This window comes from Blennius ocellaris (genome assembly GCF_963422515.1).
Source record: "Blennius ocellaris genome assembly, chromosome: 19".
NCBI classification, from domain to species: Eukaryota; Metazoa; Chordata; class Actinopteri; order Blenniiformes; family Blenniidae; genus Blennius; species Blennius ocellaris.
Genome location: NC_137668.1, coordinates 6,643,011 through 6,669,047, shown reverse-complemented (window position 1 = coordinate 6,669,047; position 26,037 = coordinate 6,643,011). Strand labels below are relative to the sequence as shown.

At 37.9% G+C, this 26,037-nt stretch overlaps 3 protein-coding genes across 8 annotated transcripts in view; all 3 read left to right on the top strand.

Moving 5' to 3' along the window:
- Positions 1-17,486, top strand: part of LOC308144264 (uncharacterized protein) — a 74,848-nt gene extending 57,362 nt beyond the window's left edge. For 2 of the 6 annotated variants that reach the window (XM_080515344.1, XM_080515343.1), the window contains exons 14-46: positions 399-446; positions 582-707; positions 2,070-2,204; positions 3,365-3,418; positions 5,276-5,311; positions 6,165-6,290; positions 6,483-6,539; positions 6,648-6,683; positions 7,486-7,530; positions 7,990-8,052; positions 8,144-8,179; positions 8,254-8,337; positions 9,227-9,292; positions 9,466-9,519; positions 10,114-10,200; positions 10,864-10,899; positions 11,004-11,057; positions 11,368-11,424; positions 11,582-11,641; positions 11,754-11,795; positions 12,237-12,323; positions 12,461-12,488; positions 12,626-12,694; positions 13,229-13,254; positions 13,350-13,448; positions 13,531-13,675; positions 13,780-13,844; positions 14,062-14,190; positions 14,402-14,449; positions 14,569-14,631; positions 14,732-14,929; positions 15,011-15,126; positions 16,218-17,486. In XM_080515344.1, the coding sequence (XP_080371470.1) occupies positions 399-446; positions 582-707; positions 2,070-2,204; positions 3,365-3,418; positions 5,276-5,311; positions 6,165-6,290; positions 6,483-6,539; positions 6,648-6,683; positions 7,486-7,530; positions 7,990-8,052; positions 8,144-8,179; positions 8,254-8,337; positions 9,227-9,292; positions 9,466-9,519; positions 10,114-10,200; positions 10,864-10,899; positions 11,004-11,057; positions 11,368-11,424; positions 11,582-11,641; positions 11,754-11,795; positions 12,237-12,323; positions 12,461-12,488; positions 12,626-12,694; positions 13,229-13,254; positions 13,350-13,448; positions 13,531-13,675; positions 13,780-13,844; positions 14,062-14,190; positions 14,402-14,449; positions 14,569-14,631; positions 14,732-14,929; positions 15,011-15,126; positions 16,218-16,416 (2,574 nt within the window). In that variant the 3' untranslated portion in view covers positions 16,417-17,486. The remainder of the gene's footprint in view (positions 1-398; positions 447-581; positions 708-2,069; positions 2,205-3,364; positions 3,419-5,275; positions 5,312-6,164; positions 6,291-6,482; positions 6,540-6,647; positions 6,684-7,485; positions 7,531-7,989; positions 8,053-8,143; positions 8,180-8,253; positions 8,338-9,226; positions 9,293-9,465; positions 9,520-10,113; positions 10,201-10,863; positions 10,900-11,003; positions 11,058-11,367; positions 11,425-11,581; positions 11,642-11,753; positions 11,796-12,236; positions 12,324-12,460; positions 12,489-12,625; positions 12,695-13,228; positions 13,255-13,349; positions 13,449-13,530; positions 13,676-13,779; positions 13,845-14,061; positions 14,191-14,401; positions 14,450-14,568; positions 14,632-14,731; positions 14,930-15,010; positions 15,127-16,217) is intronic. The other 4 variants (XM_080515348.1, XM_080515345.1, XM_080515346.1 and 1 more) reach the window with 4 other exon arrangements.
- A 1,294-nt stretch (positions 17,487-18,780) lies between these two features.
- LOC308144182 (apolipoprotein D-like) lies at positions 18,781-20,693 on the top strand (the record flags this gene model as incomplete). The annotated part of the gene is made up of 5 exons (XM_080515239.1): positions 18,781-18,816; positions 19,055-19,159; positions 19,293-19,414; positions 20,288-20,376; positions 20,455-20,693. 5 exons carry the CDS (start codon positions 18,781-18,783, stop codon positions 20,691-20,693), a joined length of 591 nt encoding a protein of 196 aa, XP_080371365.1.
- A 791-nt stretch (positions 20,694-21,484) lies between these two features.
- Positions 21,485-25,711, top strand: LOC308144326 (gamma-glutamyl hydrolase-like). Its single transcript, XM_080515422.1, has 9 exons — positions 21,485-21,619; positions 21,722-21,830; positions 22,362-22,412; positions 23,415-23,499; positions 23,580-23,718; positions 24,892-24,998; positions 25,136-25,226; positions 25,314-25,448; positions 25,515-25,711. Exons 1-9 carry the CDS (start codon positions 21,544-21,546, stop codon positions 25,634-25,636), a joined length of 915 nt encoding a protein of 304 aa, XP_080371548.1. The 5' UTR covers positions 21,485-21,543; the 3' UTR covers positions 25,637-25,711.
- The last annotated feature ends 326 nt before the right edge of the window (positions 25,712-26,037 follow it).

Below are 26,037 nucleotides of genomic sequence, written 5' to 3'. Positions count from 1 at the left end.
TGCAGGAGGGCAGATGAATCCCAAATAAACACTTTTTCTTTTTTTTTTATTAGAGCGGTAAAGTTTTACATCTGCGATCATCCGTTTATTCCTCTGTGCTCACCAGCATCTTAATGCCTCCATTCATCCTTTCAGTTCATCATTATTAAGTCGCCGTACGTCCATTAGCATTCGTAGAGAAAGTAATATGATAATGTGGATGAAAAAAACACACAAAAAAGCTCATTTTGCATTTTTAATCTCATTATTCTAAATACACACACACACACACACACACACACACACACACACACACACACACACACACACACACACACACACACACACACACACACACACACACACACACACACACACACACACAGGTGTTTATCTCTGAGATCTCATGTTTCCTTCAGGAGGGGTCTGGATTTGAAGATTTTGACAGTGACGCAGAGATTCTTCGTGTAAGTGCACTTTTCTCTCTCCGTCTCTTCTTCTGACACCACGGAGGATCAGATATTCCTCACAAGACTTTAACTTCTTCTCTTCTTCTTGTTTCCTCTGGATTCTTGTTTTTGGTTTTTTTTTCATGTTCCCAGGGTCCTCCAGGACCTCCAGGTCCTCCAGGACCTCCAGGAAGCCCATCTGAGGGTCTCCTCAGTGCTCCGCCCGGGGATCCGGGGAGAGATGGGCTGGATGGACAGAAAGGCGACGCTGGACTTCCTGTGAGTGAGAAGCTCCTCCATCTTTACTCTGCAACATCTCTTGTTTCTCTTCAGCCCCGATTGGTTCTTCTTCCTCTTAAAGGGTCATATTATCCACATTTTCAACACTTTCACATGGTCCAGTTGGTCCAAAAACATTGTTCAAAGTTTATTTGCCCAAATCCATCTTTTCCTTGATTTCCCTCCATTAGAATACTGGATCATAGGAGCTACATTCAGAATCTGCTGTGTCTGTGTGAGCTGGACTGGCTCCGCCCACACATGCCCCTCTTGGGAAGAGGAGGAAGTACTTCCTTTCGTGGTGCCATGTGCCAGAGCAGAGCTGCCTGATTGTGGGAGGAGTCAAAGGGGAGGAGCTAAACCCCTGATGACACTTTATAGGGTTTGATTTCTGATTGGCTGGTTGGAGCAACACACTTTTTATAACCTGGAACAAGCCAGGAGAGAGAGAGGACACACTGTCTTCACTTCTGGGGCGTCTTTCCAGGTGTAGAGACGATTAGTCCTGCTGGAAACCCTTTAGGAAGTGAATTTAACATAATATGACCTCTTTAAAGTGACAAACCAGAATATAAACTGAAGTACACGTTAAAACTCTAAACATAATGAAATGGTTCAGTCTTTTTCTTATTCTATTTTTCTTGAGAAAACAAAACTCTTCTACTATACCTTTCGCCCAAACTCTTCCTCCAGACTCTGGGGCCTCAGCTTTAAAGGTTGCTTTAGCAGAAAACGGGTCCTGAAAGATGCGTACGCCACTTCTCAAGCAAACATTACACTTAAACTTCACTTAAAAAAAAACAACAACAACTTTGCAGGAGAACGTGTTTACTGGTACACCAATTTTGAACATCATGGCTCACTAAAGGAACATCTATAACGTTGCAGCTTAGCTGTTTATGATATGATTATGTGTATCAATAAGTCAGACATTAAGTAATTATTGGAAACAGTAGAGAAGGAGATGATCAATGTGAAGACATGAACTGTATGAAATGAATCTGGCTTCAATTCACCATGTCACCATCTTCCCCCGACCCCAAAATGTATGTACATTTTGGGGTCGGGGGAAGATGGTCACATGGTCACAGTTGGCGTATCGGAAACGCACATTTAGTCTGGATTATTTTTTTAGATACTTTGCATGGGAAGTATCGTACACAACTTTCAGGACCCATTTTTCTACATCTGCAACCTTTAAAAATGTTCAGCTTTTGGGCGTGCGTATATTTTTTAGAAGGAATCCTATGCAATGTTTTTTTGAAATGCGTTGATTTAATTTGAGTAAATTTTGAAAAAAAAAAAAAAAGAAAGCTCTTTGAAGCTGAAGATCGGACTTTATTCTATGTTTTCTTTTTGCAGGTTATTGAGGAGTGGTTTAGTGGTTCTGGTTCTGTTTCTGGGTCTGGGTCTGGGTCTGAGTCTGGTTCTGGTTCTGGTTCTGGTTCTGGTTCTGGTTCTGGTTCTGGTTCTGGTTCTGGTTCTGGTTCTGGTCAGGTATTAACCTTGACTGAAAAGACAGTATTTCACCCCCCAACTATGAAAATCACACGTTCATTCACAGCTTTCCTGCCATCACTTTTATTGAAATAAGTACAATATTCATATATTTGGTCAAAGTTTCTCATTTTAAAGCTATTATTATTATTATTATTAAGCTAATATTGTATATAATACTCTGCTAATGTGACAAACTAAACACTATGGATTATCAGGGGGAATTTAAGAAGCTGACATTTCTGCTGAGATCTGATATTTCTCGAAACTACGACACAAAATAGTCAGGAATTATCATAATGAGACAATTCATTGGATTCCACTCAGTAGAAAAATGTGAAAACATTCTTTAAAATACCGCAAATTTGAGCAACAGAAGATTCAGTTGTCTTTTTTACAAGTTACATTTTTTTTCAGTCTACCAACAACAGAATTTAAAACAAAAAAGAAATTTCTCTTTTTTATTGTCGTTATTTATGTTTTTAGCAATATGAATATGAAGCATTCTTCTAAAAAACGGCCCAAAGTTAATTAATCATGTTAAACTATGATATAAATATTGTAAGTATAGTTTAGAAAATTGAAAATTTATACTTAAACTTATGTAACATGTAAAAGCTTGTGGATTTAAAAAAAAGGCCAATATTCAGTCCCTGAAAAAAACCCTCAACTAAACTAAAATAGAGTTTATTTTGAAGGTGCATAATCATATCTACGCATTAGTTTATTATTATGTAATTAGTTGTAATGCATATGAGACAGACTTAAAATTCATGTTTTCTCCTAAACTTTCCCTCGATAACTTACGTTTGTTTGGCGGAAGCTGAAGTAATGAACCAGCTTGAAAATGTTTGCAGCTTTAGTGTCTGTTGGGGGAAATGTGTCTTTTTTTATTGGAACATTTTGTTGTTTTCTTTAGCAGCTTTCACTAACTGTACGCATGTTTCACTCGCTTTATTTACTCAACAAACCATTTCTTCTCTTCAGGTCCTGGAAGCTCATTAGCTGCTTTTGTCATGCTGCCTCTATGAGCTTGTAGCAGGCTCAGATTTTATTTTCTTTTTAAAAATAAGTGTGAAAGAGCTCATGCAAACCGTGTGCATGCTGTTGTTCTACTTCACAAGATGTGAATAATGTTGATACGGGATGTTGTCCTGCAGGGAATTGATGGTAAAGATGGAGATCTGGGACCTGCAGGAGAGAAAGGAGACAAGGTGAGTCAATAATGACTGCAGTGCAAGGTGGGATCAGCCATCCTCCAGGGGGCGCTGGAGCGCTTCATGGAGAGGTGGTATGTGATTCTGCTTTTCACTGATTTAAAAAAAACCAAACATTTTTATTATGCTCCCAGGACGTCCACATATTTAAACTGAATTAGGTTAGCATAATAGACAGAAATTAATATATTAACATAAACAAAAGAACGAAAAAGCAGCACAAAAAGAAATGTCCATAAAAGGGTCAAAAGTCACATCACATTTTCTTTTTACTTAATACAGCTTTAAACTCTTAAAATTATATTCTCAATTTCGATGGGATACTAAACAGAACACAAAAAAGCAATAATCCAATATGAGGAGTGTACGATGCACCCAGAAAATGTTCACATTGCTTCACAATTTCCAAATTCTTTTGCGGATATTCCAAAATAGATTAAATCTCTTAATTTTTATGACATGATTGACAAAAAGTTGTTTTTTTTCAAATGTTTTCACAATTATTAAAAATAATGAACTAAGAAGTCACATGTACTTCAGTATTCGCAGCCTTTGCTTTGTTGGTACAAACATTGAGGCCCCGTTTACACAACAGTGTCTTTAAATGAAAACTGTAGATTTTCATTGGGTTTACACAACAATGGTCCGCGGAGTCACTGAAAACACACGTTTTTGGAAATGGGTCCCAACGTGGACGTTTTTGAAAACACTTCGTCTATGCGGAAACAGAGAAAACGCAATTGAAATGGGGAAAATGCATTTCTTTGACTATCATTTTCAAAACTGCTGTGTGAACGCCAAACTTTTCCAAAACAAAAATGCAAAAACCATGCATTTTCAGCATCGTGTAAACCGGGCCTAGATTTAATAAAAGTAGTATTTAGGAGGTATTTAAAGAGTTATATTGACTGGTGTTATTCTTTTTCTAAATTTGTTCCAGTTTTAGTTGTAATTTTGCTCTTGTTGGGGTTTGTTTTTAATAACATAAACCACTTAATATTAATAATCATTGCAAGATGTTTGAGTATTCACAACTCTTATTAAATGTTAGATTTTTTGTTTATATCACCATTATATGTGCAGTGGGGCTAAAGTGTAACACAGAGCTTTATTTATATCCTTTTGCATGAAACATAAAACAATAAAATATAAAATAAATAATTCTGCAATCCCACTGTATGTAATAATAACAATAATAATAATCATAATAATAATAATACAGTTAAATCCCTCCAACTTTCCCAGGATTCCTCCAACACAAAAATCTTTTGGTGCGGAATTTTGAGTGTTGAAACTTTTTCACATTCCAATCAAAGTTAATTTATATTCATGTGGTTATTTTTGCTTCCAATTCCCATTTTCCTTGTTCCTTGTTCCCACAGCCATCTTATTGACACTTATAGACAGTCTATATTGCACAAGCTGCTTTAAGTTAAAAAAAAATGTTTCTTCAAAGTATTTAAAGCCTATTTCATCTGTCATGTGAGATTACATTACATTACATTACTATGAGGTAAAGTTGTTTTTTTATCAGTCTGATATTGTCATTATTCATTAAACGTGCGCACATTTTCCCTCTCACAGTTTTCGCACTAATCCTGCATTGGATGTGCGTCTTGTGAGATTTCTGCCAGGTTTCCTGGAGCGCCAGTCTGATTTCCCCGGAGCTCCTTACAATTCCCCTCAAACTAAATACCCTGCTTGCACAACGAGCCCGGCTCTTAATGAGGCCACCCTGCGGACCGCTAAAAAGCCAAAAGGCTCGCGCTGTAAACACAACCGTGTTGAAAAGATGGCTTGGAGTCAACAATGTGGCTAATGTGATTTTATTACGTTCTGTGTGTTTCTTAACAGGGAGAGTCTGGCGTCAGCGGGCAGCCGGGACCAAAGGTGAGAGATGATTTCCTTTTAATGAAACAACTACACATATTGCCACAATTCTACTAATTCTGTTTTGGTTCGTGTCCAGCGTTGCCAGTTTGGAAGCTTTCTTTCAGCTGCTGACAAATCTGGCTGTGAAGTCCGAGGTCAATGAAGCCAATCATATAATAGTATTTGTCTTTTTTAATGTCGTAAAGCCAAAAGTGTAAGTGGATTTATAATCCATTAAAGTAACCAATTTTGAAATAATCGGTTATTGCATAACAGAAGTAGCATTAAATGTAATAACTGCAGCCAATAATGAAATAATACATACATAAAGCTGTTTTTCTTGAACATAAAAGACTTTTTCCTTATGAAAAATTATTATTATGGATGTGATAGTTGTCATGTGTATTAATTCATGATACTGGTTGTAAAACATTTTATTTTAGAGGCTTTATTACATCCAGAATGGCCAAAATCTTTATGTTATCACTTATTACAAGGTGTTTTTATCCACTTTTTTGCTCTCTCCTGCTACATTATTCATCTGTATTATGATTGCATGCAAAGAAATCACTTCTGCAGAGGATGTGATGGTGTTTTAGATTATTATCAATTCAAACCAAGGGCTTTCTTTATATTGACTTAATTTGTCTTAAATGTACTCAAATGGAAAACCTGTGAGTAAAATTACATGTAAAAAGGTGAAGTTAGGGTTGTAAGGTATGTAAATACTTTTATTAGCAAACATATGTATGCTCAGTTCTTTTACTGGTTTTGAAGCTGATGTGATATTTACATTTACTTCTTTTTATCAATCTGTCAGGTTTTCATCGACACCCCACCTGAGTTTAACATTTGAAATGTGTGTTTTCAGGGAGAGGAGGGCCCACGGGGGTTCCCAGGTCTACTGGGGTCAGAGGGGCCAGAGGGGAAGCCTGGTCCCAGGGGCCCGCCCGGTCCTCCAGGACCTCCTGGAAGAAGTCCAGCCATAGACTTTGAGGTCTGATGTGTATTTGTCTCATACTTGTGTAAATTTTGAAATTATTAGAAAAATCAATTCTGTGCTAATTGTGCAGAACATTAATTCACTGCAGCCCAGATTACAGTTAAACCTCTTTTCATTTCATTTAAAAAATCTCCTTATGATCCACATTTTCATTGCTGTTCTTTTTTTTCTTCTTTTTTTTCCAAGGACATGGAAGCATCTGGCTGGCTGGGTTTTGGAGGCACACAGTCCAGAGGTCCAGAGGTACAATGAGACTACAATGATACCGGCATAAAAGTTTCTTCTGAATTGAAACAAAATCATAGACATTTTAATAACAATGCGATATTGAACTGGTTTGTTTATTAACAGGGTCCTCCGGGAATTCCAGGATTTCCAGGACAGAAGGTAAGATATTTAGGGATTGAACAGACCTGTGGAAAATGAATGAAAACTCATTCATTTCAAATAAAATTCACTGAAATATGATGAAATGGACCATAAATGGTGAAATCAGGAATAAAAACACAAGTCAAAGAAAGTAAATGGAGATCCAGGTAAAGAAGAGCCTCACCTATCGGATAAAAAGTTAAAATGTGTAATTACTGTAGGTTTGCCATCCTTTTAGTGATTCTGATTGTCAAGGTTTGAGGTGAAGCGGCAACAATCAGTGCCTCCCCTCAGATGCAACAGTTCTGGTTCTGAACCTGCAAACACCATCTTGTCCAGGGTTCAGGCTGTAAATCCACTGGCAATTACAGGCATACAGTCTTCAAATAGCGAGGAATGGCCCAACCCATAACCCTACAATGAGGCAAGACTGGTACCACGACACATTTATGTCACCACTGATGTTTTTCTAAACCGCAATGAAAAAGCAAAAACGTCTTTGTACCAGTACCTCTGCCTCCCGTTAGGGGGCAGCACTGGGCGCACAGTGAAAAGGAAAGGAAAGAATGACAAAACCATGAAAACACAGCAGATTTGTGTAATTAAAAAGTATTACAACCATCTACATACTCTTATGCTAGTATTTTAAAAGAAAATAGAAACATCCAGATGAACTGAGGATAGAAGCTTAATGTATTAACGAAGGTCTAAAATATACCAATAACAGCTTGAGTACAAAACTCCAACTTGTCTTGGAGTCATGTAATGTTAAGAAAAAGATGCTTTAGTGAACACATTGCATTTCATTCCTCTTTAACAGGGTGAAGATGGTTTACAAGGAACCCCAGGAGCAGAAGGTCAAAAGGTGAGTCTGCGTTCCATTTTTACACTTTTAGAAATAGCAGGGATAATCAAACACAGCCTAACTCTTTATTTTGTTGATTGTTTTTGTCCAGTAGACGCATTAGCAGCGCGTCTGTCTCCTGCTGATCACAGCTGAGTTCAGTCACGAACTGATCTGCATCTTTCTTTTAATTTATTGAATCGACTCACTCAAAGCCGGCGTATTAGTTGTGTAAAATAAAAAGCCCGCAGCTTCCCCGTGACGATTGCTTTGACAGCGCGGGGATGCAGAGGGTAAAATTGCTTCCTGCTTACAGCTTTAAAATCTGTTATTGCATCTGACGCGACCTGCTTGTCTCCCTTGAACATTACCGATTGAAGATGCAGTCGTTGCTCATTGTTTCAGTGAAGCAGGAAGCAGGTTGCGTCAGGGTCGCTGGCAGCTCCGCACACTGACGACGTGTCCCATTGTTTTCTGCAGGGGGAGTCTGGTTTTATAGGGCGGCCTGGTTTTCCGGGTTTGGGCGGACAAAAAGGAGCAGAGGTCTGTGCAAAAATCATAATAAAAAAAAAAAAGACATCTCTGAATAAATGTCTCGATGTTAAAATCAGAGCTAAGTATTGTGTCTTCACAGGGACTCAAAGGGGACAAAGGGGATCCAGGACAAAAGGTAACAACAGTGTTGGTATTGATATTGAAGTGGTTTTATATTGACAAGCTTTAAGTGTGAATTGTGCTCATCAGGGCCAAGCTGGACGGGATGGACTCAGCCGGCCCGGCCCCCCGGGGCCACCCGGACCTCCAGGACCTGCAGTCAACCTCCAGGACGTAAGTGGCGTCACGTCGACTCTCAGTATTAGAGAGATGTGAATTAAAGATGCATGAAATCTAATGAATATGCAATAATCTTATGACGTAATCATGATATGATCACCAACAAACTCGAAAAAAATATATAGGTAAGATATATGTAAAGATTTTTAGGTGCATCCCCACACCCCCATCATCTGTACCTAAATAATTAATAGTAATTGCATGAACAATGTGTATTTCTTTTTGTATTTATGTATGTATGTATGTATGTATGTATTTATTTATTTGTTTATTTATTTGTTTATTTATTTATTTATTTATTTATTTATTTATTTATTTATTTATTTATTTATTTATTTATTTATTTATTTATTTATTTATTTATTTAGTGTTTTGGTTGTTTTTTTTATTGTTACTATTTTTAATTATTATTTATGTTTTTTTTATGTTTAAATAATTATCTGGAGTTCCCACCAGCAACATTTTATAAGTGAGGCTGTTTAATAATTTATTTTATTCAAAAATAAATTCGATTTGTGTTCAGCTAACTCCTGCCATGTGGGAATCACATATGAGATAAGTGTTGCTGTCAATCACTGTTCATTTCCTAATAAGTTAAAAGCTTATTTATTGTTAGCTACTTGTGCTATTAGCTGCAGTTTTCTTTCATATTTAATGTTTTGACATTTTGAACTTGAGTGCACAGTGCTGGGAAATCATATTCTATCACTGTTAAGTCTTTTGTGAATGACATTTTTCCAAAATATTTTTCTTTATTTTTAAAGTTTTTTACAACAACAAAACCAACAGCTCAACAACATTGCTCAGCAAACATAATGAGGGGGAAAAACAACTTTTGCTTTTAAATATGTCTTCATTGACCAGATCTTTCTCGTCTCCTCAGCTTCTACTGAACGATACAGATGGTTTGTTCAACTTCTCAGGGATGTATGAAGGTCAAGGACTCGCTGTGAGTAGCACACAAAAGAAAAGTCTTTTAAAGAAAATCACTGTAATTCAAGAACAACTTGTGTGCGTTAAGTCTGGTGTCTTCTTTCAAAACAAAGGATGTTTTTTAAATAAACTTTGACATTAGAATTCAAGATTCTGTGTTATTTTCATGTCGAATAATGATCATTACAGGGTCCAAAGGGGGACATTGGGTTGCCTGGAATTTCAGGACCTCCAGGACTCAAGGTAAGTGTTCAGTAGTTTTCATTATGTGGGCTGAGCAGTACAACGAGATCAGAGGGATACTTTTCCCAGAATGACAATTTCCTTTAATTTTTGGAAGAAATCCATTCGTTTTTATACTAATTATCCAGGTGAGGGTTGCTGAAAAGGTGGAGGATGAAATTAGAGGATAATCTTTGTTGTAAAACCACAAATCTACCCATTATGACAGTTATAGAGAATATAATGACGTACTCTATATCTATAATTAAAGCAAAACAGCTATATTTTTACCTATGGATTACTGTAATGTTTTAAATTTTTCACATTTGAGAAAGCATGAGCGGAGTGACAATTGGGGGAACTAAAAAAAACAACAACAAAGAATCGGGGAAACGCAGTTCAAGCAACATTCATAAACTGAACTTAATCCCGAATGATTCATTTGTCATTTTCTCAAAGGGATTATCATTAAACTCATGTTAACGTTTACGTTGCGAGAAAAGCCCATCCGAAGAGAGAAGATTATTTGAGAATTATGTGATACCGTACAATATTTTTGTAAGAAAAAATACTCATCCGTTTCCTTTCCTGGTGTGTGATTGTGTGTGTTTGCAGGGTGAAAAGGGTGAACCGGGATTCACACTAGCAGCAGATGGATCCACGTTGGGTCTGAGTGGACCAGTGGGGCCCAAAGGAGACAAGGTCGGGCTTCCTATCACAACTTTCAGACAAAGTCATGAACCAATCTTTATTCCATAAACCAACCTTGCCATTCATTTATTTATTCAATATTTTTGTGTGTTTTATTTGATGTATTTCGGTTTCGAGTAACTTTTTTTAATTAACATTTTATAATTAAATTGTTAGTTGATTCTTTAATTTTCTTAATTTTTTTAAATAATTTTGTTGTTTTAAATAAATTTAATTAAAATATTTATTTTTATTCTTTTAATTTTTTATAGGATTTTTATAAATGTTGAATTTATTATTAGTGATTTATTTTTTATTTTCTTTAACATATTTTAATTTAAAAAAAATGTATTAAATTTTTTTTTTTTTTTTAATTACTTCCTCATTTAAACCAGGAACATCGAAATGTATTAATTTATTAATTTAGGAACAATTATTAATTATAATATAATAAACTGAGAATAATGTAAATATTAGAATCATAAACCAGAATTAATTTTGAAGACAAAACATCTGGTTTATCACCTGATTTAGGAAACACATGAAACCAGCTCCACCATTTTAATCATAGAGCAGCACACATGAGAAACGTCTTGAGTTATAGTCCAAAATATGTCAAAATAAATCTAAAAAAGCATCTAAAAGGACAGAAGACAAACTTATTTTTGTTCACAGGGAGATAACGGTGTCTCAGGATTGCCTGGAATTCAAGTAAGGCTTGAAGTAGCATCACAACTGATTTAAAATCTTTGAAAGGTTAAAAGTTTATATATATACAGATATTTATATATAGAGTCATTTTGGTTTATTCCCAGGGACCAGTGGGACCATCAGGACCTAAAGGAGAGTTTGGCTTCCCTGGACGACCAGTAAGCACCATAACTTCCATAACTTCCAAAACTTTACACTTACATCATTTCATAGACACATTCCGCAGCACTTTTCTCATCAAACATCAATTTGAGAAAAAAAACACATATTTTGTCAGCTCATAAAACATCCCATGTGTTATGAGTTCAGTTTTGATAGGTTTTATAATAAATTCACCCGCATTTCTGCTCGGTCATCAAACGATCCAATTTCCCCAATGTGCCTGTGGGAATTGTTAAAGTTACATCCAATCTAACTTCTCCCACTAAAGCCTGAATGCTTTCGGATAATGTGTCCCCATCTTTGTAGGGTCGTCCTGGGCTGATGGGTCTGAAAGGAGAGAAAGGGGACGCGCCAGGTCTGCCGGTGAGTCACACTGCAGGAAATAGAAGTAATGCAGCGACTTTATCAGTTCAGTGAACATTATTGTAAAGACTGAGTCAAGACCAAGGTCCTGAACAGACCGAAACTTTCACATGTTCCCTGATTTCTTTCCGTATCTTTCTACATGTGTTTTCCTCAGGGGCCCCCGGGGCCTCCTGGACCTCCAGGCCGACCGGGAATCTTCAGCTGCCCCAAAGGAGTAATCACATTACATTACCTGTTCTCATTCCTGACACGTTTTCCTTCAGTTATCAGCTGTTTCCACGTGTTTTATGTGCTTAATGTCGTCTCTCCTCTCCTGGTTTCTTAAGACAGTGTTTCCCATCCCTCCCAGACCCCACTGCAAAATGGCCGTACGTGTCTGGACGTTAGAAAATATCAATATATCTGCAAATAAAACCAGTGTCACTAACAGCTTTTATCACAGCCACTGCTTGGGATCATTTCGTAAATTCTTTGGCAATATTCTACCTTAAATATAGATTTTGTTCTTTATTTGATCACTCTGGAGTCACCCGCTATATTGTATTTGTAATTTTCTCAAACTTGGGCTGTATAAAAGTGGTTGTAAAGGTGGATCAGTCACGTTCAACTGAACATGGAGCCACCTCTTACATGTCTATTTACCAAAAATGTTATTTGCCTGATTTCTTCAAATAATGTTAATAATTTTTTTCACTCCATCCCTTCCAGTCCTCTCGATTTCTATTTCTTTTACTCCTTACTAAACCATTCTTGTCTCTTCCATCTTCTCGCATGTAATCGTGTGTCTTATCTAAGTTTTTATCACTCAGAACTTATTCAGTCTGCGTCCCAAAATCACCTGCATGCTGCATGCCGTCTCGGGAGAGGTGAAGGTTAAATGCCAAGAACAGCACGAGGTAGTACTAAACTCTCGTCCACAGAAAATCAAAATGTCACATTAACCGATGGAGGAAGCACGTTCACTTGACACTAACTCAGATTATAGTCGTGCGCCACTTGTTGTGGGTAACATGTTTGTGTTGCATCATTTCAGCTTCATCCCAATGGATCTATTGCAAATGGTAAGTTGGATTATAAAGTATAGCTGCCCTTGATCTATACTTTTGGGTTTTGTTTTGTAATTGTTGATCAAGATAATACTTACTAAAGAAGATAAAGTTAAGAAATAAAGTTTGATTTGTTTGTTTTGCTGGTGAAGGCGTCTGTCAGACGGGACCCAAAGGAGAACAGGGAGAAAGAGGACTTCCTGGGATTCCGGCGCCACCAAGTAAGTTCACAGATTCTCCCTCATAACCAGCGTTAAATGCAATAATTCTAATTATTTGTAGGGGCGAAAAAGTGTGCTTTCGCTGTTTTCGTTGAAGCAACAATGTATCAATAACAGGACAAATTTAGTGAAAAATGGTCTCAATGCTGTTTGATCTCAGTAAAATGATTATTTCCGTCTGGTGACGCTTCTCTGGAGCAATATTCAAGATCTCGTTCAGGGATTGTGTTCTTCTCATGATTTATATTGTGACTGAGAGCTTCAGGATTGAATGCACATTTGCCTGCTAATTCAATCACATTGATCAACTTTATGTGTTTGAATCCGTTTTAATAAATCAAAATGCACACAATTAATACAATTCCACTTTATTTATCATTAATATCAGGTTCAAATGTGTTTTATAGAGCCGTCAACCACCAGATAAGTGTAGAAATTGGATTCTCACTTTGTAGAATCAAACAGTTAAACCAATGTTTTGGGGATTTGATCGTGATATTGTTCCGTAACATTCCTGCGTCTCTTCTTTTCCAGGTTCTTATATTCCCAGAGGAGGTTGGGTAAGTCTCGTGCCCTCATGTTTATGTTTGTATTACGCCTGACTTAATGAGCTCTAACCTCTTCGGGTCTGGGTGTGTTGTGCATGCGCTCACAGGAGGTGAAGGGTGAGCAGGGCGTCAGAGGAGAGAAGGGGGACAGGGGGGAGACGGGGTTTCCAGGGCAACCAGGTTTCCCCGGGAGACCAGGCCCGGTGGTGAGTCCAGGTTTCTTGAAAAGACAGCCAATTGGGGAAAATCATGAAAACAAGCTACAACTTTTATCCCAATGTGTTTTAGGGGCCCAAAGGAGAGTCGGTGCTGGGCCGTCCAGGACCCCCTGGAGTGCCAGGGTCACCTGGTACCCCCGGCTATGGTAGACCTGGACCTGTTGGTCCTCCTGGGCCACCTGGACCACCAGGGCAACCCTCAAGATACAGTTCAGGTATAGAATCATATATAATTATCACAACATTACAATGTTCCTATAGCTGATATGATTAAAAACACAGATCTAATAAGAGGTGTTAATGTTTTTAATTCTGCCAGGTCTGACCATCTCTGGTCCTCCAGGACCACCTGGACCACCAGGGCCTTCAAGTACCGCAGCAGCTGTGAGTGCATTCGTCCATTAGGTTCACAACATGGTTATAAATGATGCTTCAATGTAAGTTTCATTCAGAATGGTTGATGGTTTCAGCATTCTGGCCTTTCATTCAAAAAACCTGGAGTCAGAGCTCTTAATTGGAGCCTAATGATCAGAAATTTATTTTTCTACACAATGATAAATATTTTTTTTAATTAGTTAATTGTTTTTTTTTTTTACTTTAGATGAAAATGTATCCAACTCGTGAGAGTATGATGCAGAGCACCGCCCGGGATGCAGAGGGGACGATGTCGTACGTGACGGGATCAGGAAGTCTCTTCCTCAAGGTTCCACAGGGATGGAAAGAGATACAGGTAATTTCAGAGTGACAAATATGCACTTTTGCCCCTTGCATGTATTTTAATCTTTACATATGGACCGTGGAATCAATAATACTGGTCCTTTAGAGCTGGGATTTACGGCTTGTGAATCAGATGTCAAGAAACATCTCTCAAATGTATTTCTTCAGCATAATGAGTTTGAAATGTAACATTCAGTCCTAATCTGCCTGCTGTGTCCTCACAGCTTGGCAGTCTGATCTACCTCGCCAATAACATCATTCCACAAGATGAGGTACGTTTTGCCATTTTCATGACTTTTTTTCCCTCTAATTTTCAGAATGAAGCAATTGCAGGATAATGTTTTGCAATGTCTGTCCATTTCTATACTTTTTTTTTAAACTATTCAATCAGCCTCAAGTTGCATATCACATAAGAGGTGACACAATGGAAAGAGTACACACGGTGAAAGAAAGAGTGAGTATTGTTGAGACTTTCACCATTTTTGATGTGCATGTCGATCTCAGTAAAGGGTTGTTCTATGTCTTCACCTCCATATTGCTTCTTCTGCCTCCAGCTGAGTCTGGTGGCGTTGAATCAGCCCCACACCGGGGACATGATGGGGCTCGACACGGCCGACCGGATGTGCTACGAGCAGGCCAAAGCCATGGGCTTGGCCCCCAACTACCGGGCCTTCATTTCCTCCAACAGACAGGACCTGGTCCACGTGGTCTATCCCGGTTTCAGGGAGTCTCTGCCAATCACCAACCTCAGGGTGAGTCCGTTCGGTCAGACTAGCAGTAGATTGGTAACCATGAGTTTTGTATCACGTCTAACTTGCTGTGTCGTCTCTCAGGGAGACGTGATCTTTAGGAACTGGCGGTCAATTTTCACCGGGGACAGGGCGCCCATCAATGCCAAGATACCCATCTACTCCTTTGATGGCCGGGATGTGTTAGCTGACCCCTTCTGGTTAGTGAACGTCATTTGTATTTCAGTGTTCCCCACATGGAAAGAACCTATACGAGGACATATGCGCATATATGAAACCTATAAGCAGCTTATTTGCACATATATGCTGCTTATATGCAAAATTGAGGTGCATATATGTGAATATACAGGCCATATAGGTCTCCTGTACTGCTTCTTTAACTCCACATACATATACATATATATAGCCCATATCTCACTTTGGCAGCTGTCATACATTGTCAAGGCAATAACTAAGAACTAACTAAAAAACAATTATGCAAGAAGAACATATAGGTGCATGTATGCACACGTATATACGTGCATATAGGTACCTGTATGCACGTATATGTGTACATATATGTGCCTTTATGAACATATAATATAGGAAATTGGCCAATTTTATATATGTCACGTATATTAAAAACCTATATCAAAACCTATATTAAAACATATATGTTGATATAGGTTCTTTCCATGTGGGTCATCTCGAATAGTGATATTCTGTTCCAGTATTGGTGTTCCATATGGTATGATTTTAGGTCCCCTTCTTTTTTTTTACCGATATATTTACGGGATCTCAATTGGATAGATGTGTGAGTGTGACCAAAAGTGTAGCACTTTTGGAACTGCTGAAGCTGTGACTCGATCCTTTTCACCTCATCCAATGTATCATTTTAATGGTGCAATGAATTTTGTTTTTAATTAGGAATTACAAAAGAATGCTTTATTTGTCATTATACAAGTGTGGGAAAATACATTCAAATCAAAATATGTGTTACAGTATTAAAGCACGTCTAAATAAAAAATTGAAATTTTAAAAATGTTAAAAGGTTATTAAACACAAAGACACTTTTTAAAAACCTCATGAGCAGGATTGCAGTGTCCAGGTCAACTGTTAATTATCAGATGGTTTAGCATTTAAAGTCTTTGCGGCTCTCAACACTTTTCTTTTGCAACTAAAACCCATGTTAGCCCATGCATTAGTGTTCTGAATTCACATTTTTAACACTCTCAATGATGTTTTCTGTGAGAAGAATTCAATTCTGCCCATGATAACCGAAGGATTTTCCCCCGTCTCTTTGTCCAATCAGGCCCCAGAAAAGCATCTGGCATGGCTCCACCAGCAGGGGTCTCCGAGTCGTGGACAAACACTGCGAGACGTGGCGGGCCGACCACGTGTCCGTCACGGGCCAGTCGTCCAGTTTGAGCTCGGGGCTTCTCGGCCAGCAGACGCGGAGCTGCTCCAACGAGTACATCGTCCTCTGTATCGAGACGCACAAGAACCCTTAGACGTCCTCCCGCAGACACCTCGCCGCCCATCCCCCGCCCCGCCCCGCCCCGCCCCGCCCATCCCCCGCCACCGTTAAAACTTACAGCAGCCTCATTTCCAGCACGCCGGGTTTTTTTTGTTTTTGTTTTTTGTTTTGCTCTGTTTTTTAGAGTGGATAGAGTTTAGGGCGAGTGACACTTTCTTCACAGGGAACATGAATCTGGAGCCGAACTCGTGTCGCGGGAAACAAAAACCTCAAAGTGTTGTTGGCTGGAGCTCCACTCAGGCTCATGTCGCCGTTGTGGGGGATGATTTATTCATTTCAAGATGACTTTCAACCCGTCTGCGTCGCCGTAACATAAAGCGACGCGTGACAGCTTTTTTTCCCCCGCAGTCGCCCAGGTGTGTCGAGGATCTGTTTAGAAGTGTTCAAAGGACTGACGGCGGAGACCGGGGGGCGGCTGCATACGTCCCCGAACGGGACTTTTTTGTGATTCGATAAAACGCTCCTTCCATTGTTGTGTTTACAAGATGTCATCGAGGGTTTTTGACAGAATTTCCTGGAAAGATTCAGCTCATATTTCCAGAACTTCCTACCTTGTCCCTCAGCTAACAAAGGGACGACTCGACAACCAGTGTCGCCACCAAAGTAATTTTTTGATGCACTGTATTTCTGTCTTTTTTCTTTTTCTTTTTTTTTTTTTTTAAAGGCCAGAATTTTCATACTCGAAAGTGTTTGTTGTATCTTCTCATGACTCTCTGTGATCTCACGACTTTATTTAATTTAAATCCAATGACTTATTTATATCTGTCACAGCACATAACAAGAAATCAGATGATTAAATTTAAAGAATGTAATTTATCGTTTTGTTTTTGTCTTTTTTTTTTTCTTACTTTATTTTTTTATTTTTTTCTTCTTAAAGATTTCTCATGAATGTCAGTGAAAACTTCATCCACCAATTGTAAAGATGCCATTCAACCAAGCAATGCAGTTTCATTTTTTAGAAAAATTTAGAAGAAAAAAAGTCAAAAGTGAGAGCACATGTTTTGTATGAATATTGGTGCTTTGTTGAATAAAGATTTCTCTTTTCATAGTCTGGACTTGATTTCATTCACTCTTCCACGGATTGTTTCAGTGTTTTCACTTTAGTTATCTTGTTTTTTCAATTATTATTATTAATTTGTTCATTTGGACATTTCAAAACTATTTCAAAAAAAAAAATTACAAATGGGGGGGGCCACAGTTATTCTTAGAGATGGGCAAATGAAGCTTCAAAGCAGATTCATGAAGCACTTTCTATATGTTTTGAAGCCACTAGATGGCACTGTCTGTTCAATAAATGTTTGAAAACACACTTCATTGACAGTCTTTCAGCCTCTATCTTCAAACCAAGAGTGCCACCTGGTGGAGTCAGAAAATATAGAAAGTGGTTCATGAATCTGCTTTGAAGCTTCATTTGCCCATCTCTAGTTATTCTTAAACTCTGTAGCATTGTTTTAGGATCAGGATGTTTCAAATGTCTAAAAAAAAGTGAGATTTTATTCTATAATTGATCATAAACAAATCTAGCTTGTTTTGTCCTCTTGTTTTAATGACATGTCTCCTTATAACAGTGGATTTAATAATTCTTAAATAATTCAGATTTATTTCAAGAAACTCATAATCAAATCTAAATTACAATATAATGTGAAGGTATCATTTCAAACCATTTAACTCTTCTTTTGATTGAGTTGAATTAGAAGTCCAATAGTTCCTCTTTACAATTATTTTGCATTTACATAGAATACCACACAAGAAACATATTGAGGTTTTTTTCATTTTTTTAGCTCTTATTGAACAAAAACCGTATATATTTACTTCCATGAACAGAGTCATGTCCAACTCTGCACATTGAGGTTATTTCAGGGCTGAAATGAGATCTCAGCAAAAAATTGTAATGAAGCTTCAAGACCTGCAAGGAGAATTAATTTACATTTTAAATCTGTCGTGTTCTGTGCAACTCAATGTGAATATATGTTTAAAAGTTCTTTGAAAAATAGTGGAGAACGTGGGAATAGAACAAATGTTCGGGTTATAAGGATGTTTAAAGTACACCGATCTGTGTATTTGCTCTGAGTACACAGTGCGACAGGTTAGTTTTCTCCAACTGATAATGTGTTGTTGCAATAGTAATCCTGCTCTGCTACACTTTCACCTCTGGAAGGTTAAAGGTTTTCCAAACAGAAGCTCTCCAAACAGTGTAAAGGTCTGACGCACAAGGAAAAACAATGCAGAGAACCCAGACTCCTCATACAGTGTATTACTGAAGTAAACACCAGTAGTGCAATAACACTTTTTTTTTTCTTTTTGCTTGTTTTTTTCACTTTGCTTTGGCATCTGTTGAATGGCTCTTTACCTCCTGGACATGAAGGAACTGAAGGTACTGTAAGCATGTCTGCTGGTATTAGCTCAGTTTGAAGATATCTGTCATCTCCTACTCTTCTTTCTTCGATTTGTTTGCACAGGTTTTGTGCAGAAGAGTGAATTTTTGGATACATTTTTTTAAGGTTCTAAGGAATAAAATTACTTCCAAGAATCAGGAGACAATGACCTCTAAGTTTCATGAAATGTACATTTGTTTTTGATCTTTTTTTAATTTATTAAATATTTCATTGAAGGTCTTGTTTGTGCTTCTGCTGACCACGACTGCAGCTCAAGCTCAGTCTTTCCACTTCGGAAAATGCCCCAAGCCATCTGTTCAAGAGGACTTCAGCGTTGAAAAGGTAAAATGAACCAAACATGGATTCCTGATGACTTTTTGTCACGTTTTTATACCTGATGTAAGCAGAGGGTGAGTTGAGGTCAAATCAATACTGTTTTGGTCACCGTGAACCCTGTGATGTCCTCTCCCTGCAGTATATGGGCTCCTGGTACGAAATAGAAAAGCTGCCAGCCATTTTCGAGAAGGGGAAATGTAACCAGGCCACATACAGTCTTCTCAGTGACGGGACGGTGAAAGTGCAGAATGCAGAGATCCTGTAAGAATTCAACTTTAGTTGCTTATTGAGTAATTGGATCAGGTCATGTGTCCTGGGAGACGTTCAGCTTCTTTCACGTGAAAACAGAAAACAATCTTGTGTTATGAGGGCTTTTTAAAAAAGGCTCTATCGATGTGGAAACGGGGTCAAAGGCAACTTTTACTGAAACGCTGCGATTCTATATTGTCATAGTAGTACACTGTGAAGTGACATGGTACAAAATTCTGTACTTGAGGCACAGTCAACGTAAGTTGAAATATAAATAAGTAAGGAATATACACTATAGAGTGTAATAGGACAGAAAGATAATATAAAACAAATGCATTATAAACATATTCATTGTTTACAGATAAATGAACAGATAAATAGTTGTGTCAGTGCAGGTTGTGAGGGCTGCAGAGCTACAGGGCACCACCACAGTTCAACAAGCAAACAGCTTCTGGAAATTGGGAACCATTGTTCTATTGTGTTTTAACTACCTTCACATGTGGTCCAAAGGAGGTTAGTTGTGATTGATGATCCTTTCAAGCCGATGGAGGGGATTTGTTTCGCAGAGAGAAATAGTGTGGATTTCTTGCTTCTCTCAAACTTTCTTCTTCCCTGTCCAAAATGTGGACATCAGTGTAAGGAATCAGTTGAGTCTGGACCTGAAGGCTTAGGTCTCCTGTGTTGTGCTATGTGGTTGCTTAATTTCACCAATATAAAGGTTATTGCACAACTAACATGTCTTCCAAGACACATGACCAATTCCATTTAGCCTGATTCAGTTGCATTGACATGCCTTCTACCTGGACAGATGAGAATATGTATGGATAAAATGTGCCTTATTAGGAGTAACTGAGGAGAAAATCTTCCTCTCCTCCCTTCATGCAGGTCTGATGGGAAGATCAACTCAATTGAAGGAGTTGCTAAAGTCAAGGATCCATCTCAGCCTGCTATTCTTGCGGTTAGCTTCTTTAAAGGTAAAGATTGAATCCAAACTTCATTATATTTTAATGTATATCAAGAATAATCTATTTTCTGTGCTTTTCTGTGTCCAGGGGTTCCAGATGCTCCCTACTGGGTGCTCTCCACAGATTATCAGTCGTACTCTTTGGTTTATTCCTGCACTGACTATCTGGGGATCTTTCACATTGACTTTGCTTGGATCCTCGCCCGCAACCGAGTCCTGACTGAGGACATCCTGGAGCCGCTGCACGACAAACTGACTGCTGTTGGTGTGAACATCAACCGCCTCACGGTCAGCAACCAGACCGGCTGTGATTTACTGGACCAGTGATGGAATGAGCTGTTTGGAATATTATGGGAACAGTGACTAATGGTCGTTTGTAATACCTTAGTTTATTCTGACATGTCATTAAGGAATAAAGATGCCTACCCTAAATGTAACGAAGATTAAAACGAGTAGTTTTTGGTCTTGATATTTATGACACAGTTTATGATAATTTAAGGCCCCACTTTCAGAACAACCTTTTCAAGTGAAAATGTAAAACTTTTGAAGCATTTTGGGTGTTTGTTTACATGACAATGACACTCAGAGTCACTGGAAAGTTATTTAGTTTTAAGGTTCAAGTCCCACGACAGAGTGCTCCAGTGCATTAGGTCACTGCAGAAAAAAGAAGTTTAGAAAATAAAATAATTATGATTATGATGATGATGATGATGATGATTTTTTTTTTTTTTACTATTATTAGCATAATTAGCATTAATATCCTTATTACAAAATCAGTTGAAGTTGTCAATTTTAGCAAGTATATGAGTTTATGGTAATTTGTTAATATTTGAAACTTAAATGAATGATAAATATAATTGAGACTATTAGTGGTTTAATCAAACTTTACATTGAATAATGTATAATGAATAATCTTAATAATAATATAAACATACATTTCTTCTGTACATTTATGAAGTTATATACTTTTTCTTATAAAGGAAACTATCATATAAATTAATGTATGTGTGTGTCAACGTTTTTACATAAAATTATGAATTCGGTTTTCTGCGAGGCGGAGGAGTGACGTCATTTCCGGTCAGATGATGTTTATGTCCCAAACAACCCGGTGGCTGACACGTTGGAGCCGGCTGCACATGGAGTGAACATCTCAAAGTTTACCCAACCTTTAAGAGAAATGTTTCCGCTTTTCGTTTGTTTGCTGGTTCTCCCTTTATATTCATCCGCCGGGAGGAACGACAGACCGATAATAGGTGAGTTTATCCGCGCAGGACGGAGTCGTTTTTAGTGGTTATTTTCACTGAGACTCCACTTGTGTTCAATAATACTGGAACTGAAGTGTCGCTTCTCTGAAGGCGTCCTCTCCCAGGAGGTTTTTGCACCCAATCCCAACAGAACCGCCTACATCGCCGCTTCCTATGTGAAGTTCCTGGAGGCAGCGGGAGCCAGGGTCGTACCTGTCAGGTGAGACAATAATAAGACTACCTGCAGGAGGTCTGTGAGCTAAAACTGGTCCGCAAGACGCTCCAATCCGGCCAAACGACCCTTTTTTGCAGAGCTCTGATAATTATGCGAACAAATTGTTGGTTTAAATTAAAAAATTAGACGTTTATTATCTCGGATACAATTGAATTTGTCTGCGGTAGATATGAAAACAATCTGGATAGATGTGAAGCAAATGATTTGTTGATGTGTATTTGTGCAATAAGAGTTGAGCTCAACACCTTATATCTAAGTGTTATTATTTGGGCACTTTAAGAGATAAAAAGTAACCATCAAAAGTACAACATGGCTAATAGTAATAATAATAAACTGAAACACCAGATGAATTTGTGATGATGTGTGACACCAAGTCAGCTGATGAGGAAGAAATTTACCTTGAAGTTACATAACTTGGAAAGAGTGTAGCAATGTCATAACAAAGTTAATTATAAATAAGCTTTTTTTTCTACCTTTGAGCAACACTTCTCTTCCTTCTCTCTGCGATTTTTCCAGGATCAACCAGTCACCAGAGGATTACCAGGCTCTGTTCAGCTCCATCAATGGGTAAACAACCAGAGTATAGAGTATATAGAGTCGAGTACTTATTCAATGCCATTACAATTACAGTTGTTATCAAAATGCTTTAAGATTCATGTGATGCCTTTGTAACATTTAACTCACACTTAAACATTCAGTGTAGTTTTCTTTGAATGATTAGTACTTAAAGTTACTCTAATAGAAAAGAAATCTACTAAAAAAATCTAAAATACACTTCCTGTGAAAGGAGTTGCTTCTGCACGGAGAATAAACCAAAACACAAAAACAAGACCATTTCCACTAATTTATTGTTTATTTATATACATTTTTCAGGGACCATGTACAAAACCATCAATCTTAAAGAAAAGACGCTTCATAGCAGATTCTAGCTGTAGCTAGTTTCCATCTGCAGTCGCCGGGCAGGAACACAACACAGTAATACATATTTACAAACATAACTTTTCCAACCCACAGTTTCCCCAAATCAATCACACCAAAGTCCAGACGTTTACAAACAAAGCGGAATTAATAGCCATCAAACTGTGTTTATGTTTTGTTAACCAAACCTGCCGCAAGGGTTTCTGGGATATCAAAGATCCAAAAAGCTCCAGCAGGAATATCAACATTTGACCGATTCAGGATGGGAAAAAAAAAAAAGAGTCTTCAAGCCACGAGAAATAGTCTGAGATGTTGAGAAACGGATCCTTCATTATTTTTCCAGTCGGAATCAAGATGGAGCGTACATTAAGGATCACGCCCCGGGATTTCCTGAGAAATGGAAATGCTGGAAAAACATGTTTGTATGGGAGTAATGAGGAATCTCCTGCAGGGAAGGTTTTGACAACGTACATATTGTACATCAACAACGAAAGCTATATATTATAGCTATATAAAAGTGAGAGTTTTCTCGGGGAAAATAAAAACTACGATGCGTTTTCACTTGAAACGTTTTGTAAACTTCGTCTCCAAGTTCTTTTCTCTGACAATATTGGTTATTTTTCCAACTCTGCGCTCTGTTTCTGTTTCCAGGGTTCTCTTCCCAGGCGGGGCTGCCAGCATTTATTCGTCCGGCTACCAAAGAGCCGCTCAGTTCTTCTTGGAGGCGGCTATCGAGGTAAAAGTGTGAAAAGTTCTGGACCAGGTTGAATGAACGTTGTTGTTGGATGAAGTTGAATAAAATGTGTCACTTTCCAGGCAAACAAACAAGGCGACTATTTCCCGGTGTGGGGGACGTGTCTGGGATTTGAAGAGCTGATGTATCTGATCAGTGGAGAGCGGATTTTGTCTCGTACCAACACCAGTGGAATAGCGATGCCTCTGAACTTCACCAATGGCATGGCTTTGTCTTCATCCTTCAAACTATACAACTCAACGTTTAATTGAGCTAATTTAATGTTGTTTCAACTCATTTGACCCCAAATAACCAAAATTGTTTCAACTTGCCGTCACTTCTAAATGAACTTTATCTATATACACTCATTATGGTTCAGTCAGTAAGAATATCATATAAACTGTGTTTAGCCATTCGCACAATCTATTTTGTTTTTTAAATGTTAACGTTCCTCTTCTGCAGACTTTTTGCAAACATCATAAAATTATAATAATCTTTGTAAATGTTTTTCCTGGCACATATTCATGAAGCTATAGCCTCAAACTAACCACAATAAAGTAATATTCTCCATTTTAAGTCTGCATCAGGAATGGAAATGAACTTTTTCATCCACTGAGGCTGACAAACTCTAGAATCTACATTTTCACTCGCCACTTGTGTGTTCGGTTGCAGTACAATACCGAGAAATATAGTTTTCTTTTATAGGACATTCACATAGTATTTCACAATCAGTCCTTGTGACCAGAGCTAATTATTCAGCAAAAATGTGACGCCAGTGAATGATTACAGGGTAAAACTATGCAAGGGTCATCTTGTGAAATAACAGGAGACGAAGTCTGAATAGACAAAGTGGTTAAAAATTAAGCTTATATATATATATTTTGTTTGGGGTTTTTTTGCTTGTTTTTTTAATTCCCGCAACTACAGGAGTTCACAGTAATCCTACTTCAAAGTATTCCACATGTTCAGCTGCACCGGATCCACTCAAAGAAAGTGGAATTTGTTCCAGAAACGTTTTCCAAAAGTCCAGAGGAAAAGTTTCCACAGACCAGCTATTAAACACCAAGTCCACATGCCAGTACACATACATTAGAAATGCCCCAATTCACAGTTTTGCACAAAACTGCATAATGAAAAATGATACAAAATGTAAAATCAGGTTTATTTAACATTTGGTTTCTTTTCAAAAAATGTATATATTAGGAATCAAGGATGAAAAGATAAAACATTATGGTTAAAAAAACAAATTTGTTTTCACCACATATGATCGAGATCACCAGAAGTATATAAGTATACACATTAGTCTCATTTGTCTGTTGTATTTATTTGTATCAGGTTAACAAGAAGACGGTAGATTAATGGTCAAATCTGATGGAATTTCTTTTGCTTTTCCAGAAGCCAACGTGAGTCGAATGTTTAAATCGTTTCCCGATGAGCTCATGGAGGCTTTATCTTCTGAGCCGCTGACGGAAAACTCCCACATGTGGAGCGTGGCGATGTCGGTACGTACTCAAGAGTTCAGTCGTCCGTCTTTCACAGGAGCGACGAACATGAGGCCTTATGTTTAAATTGAGTCCTTGTCTCAGTGTCAAACCATCAATCCATAGTTTGAACTAACACGTCGGTTTGTTTCTTTCAGACTTTTATTTCCAATGATGAACTTAGAAAGTTTTACAAAGTCCTCTCGACAAACAACGACGGACAGACGGAGTTTATATCAACTGTTGAAGGTAATTCCAGTCCAGTTTCCAGCAGAATTAGACAGAAGTGGAAGGTTTGCATGTCCAGTGAGCGTCTCCTCCCGTTTCTCTCTGCAGCCTACGATTATCCAATTTACGGGACCCAGTGGCATCCAGAGAAAAACTCCTTTGAATGGAGGAGGAGTCATTACCCACATTCTCCCTCAGCAGTCAGGATGACCTTCTACATGGCTGAGTTCTTCGTCAACGAAGGTGGGAACTTCATCTTTTAGACTCTACCTGTGAATGCTTGATTAATGTGTCTCTTTGTCTCCACAGCCAGGAAAAACATCCATAAATTTGCATCCGAGGACGAGGAAAGAAACGCACTGATCTATAACTACAGTGCAGTTTATTCAGACACTTCCAACATATTTGAGCAAATCTATTTTTTTGAGTGATTTTTTTTTTTTTATGAATCTGAATGGTTGGCTGCTTTGATTAAGACAATTTATTGTTTTACTTTGTGTCTTTCTTCCAGACTGAAGGGATATTTTTATCCCTTCAGTCTGGAAGGGATCAAGTTCTGGAAATTGCACTGATTTTAATAAAAACAGAAAGAATCAAGATTAAAAAGAGTTGCCTTCTTTTTTTCTTTGCTCTAAACACCATTTCATATGGAAATGATTAGCTCACAAAATATTTTTAATAATGCCCGTATGTTACTTGTAATTATTTATCTGGAGGTGGTGACTTAATCTGAAAATACACAGTAGAACCCTGAACTTGTTTTTCTCTGTAATTGACAATTGGTATAAAGTTTATAACTATAGTAACTAGGCTCCTGTGTTGTGTGCGTGTG

Excerpts from the sequence above, each read along its gene's own strand:
- LOC308144326 (XM_080515422.1), top strand. The coding sequence starts at position 21,544 with ATGTTTCCGCTTTTCGTTTGTTTGCTGGTTCTCCCTTTATATTCATCC. Across the intron at positions 21,620-21,721 it reads GAACGACAGACCGATAATAG|GCGTCCTCTCCCAGGAGGTT; the intron begins GTGAGTTTATCC and ends GCTTCTCTGAAG. Across the intron at positions 24,999-25,135 it reads TGTGGAGCGTGGCGATGTCG|ACTTTTATTTCCAATGATGA; the intron begins GTACGTACTCAA and ends TGTTTCTTTCAG.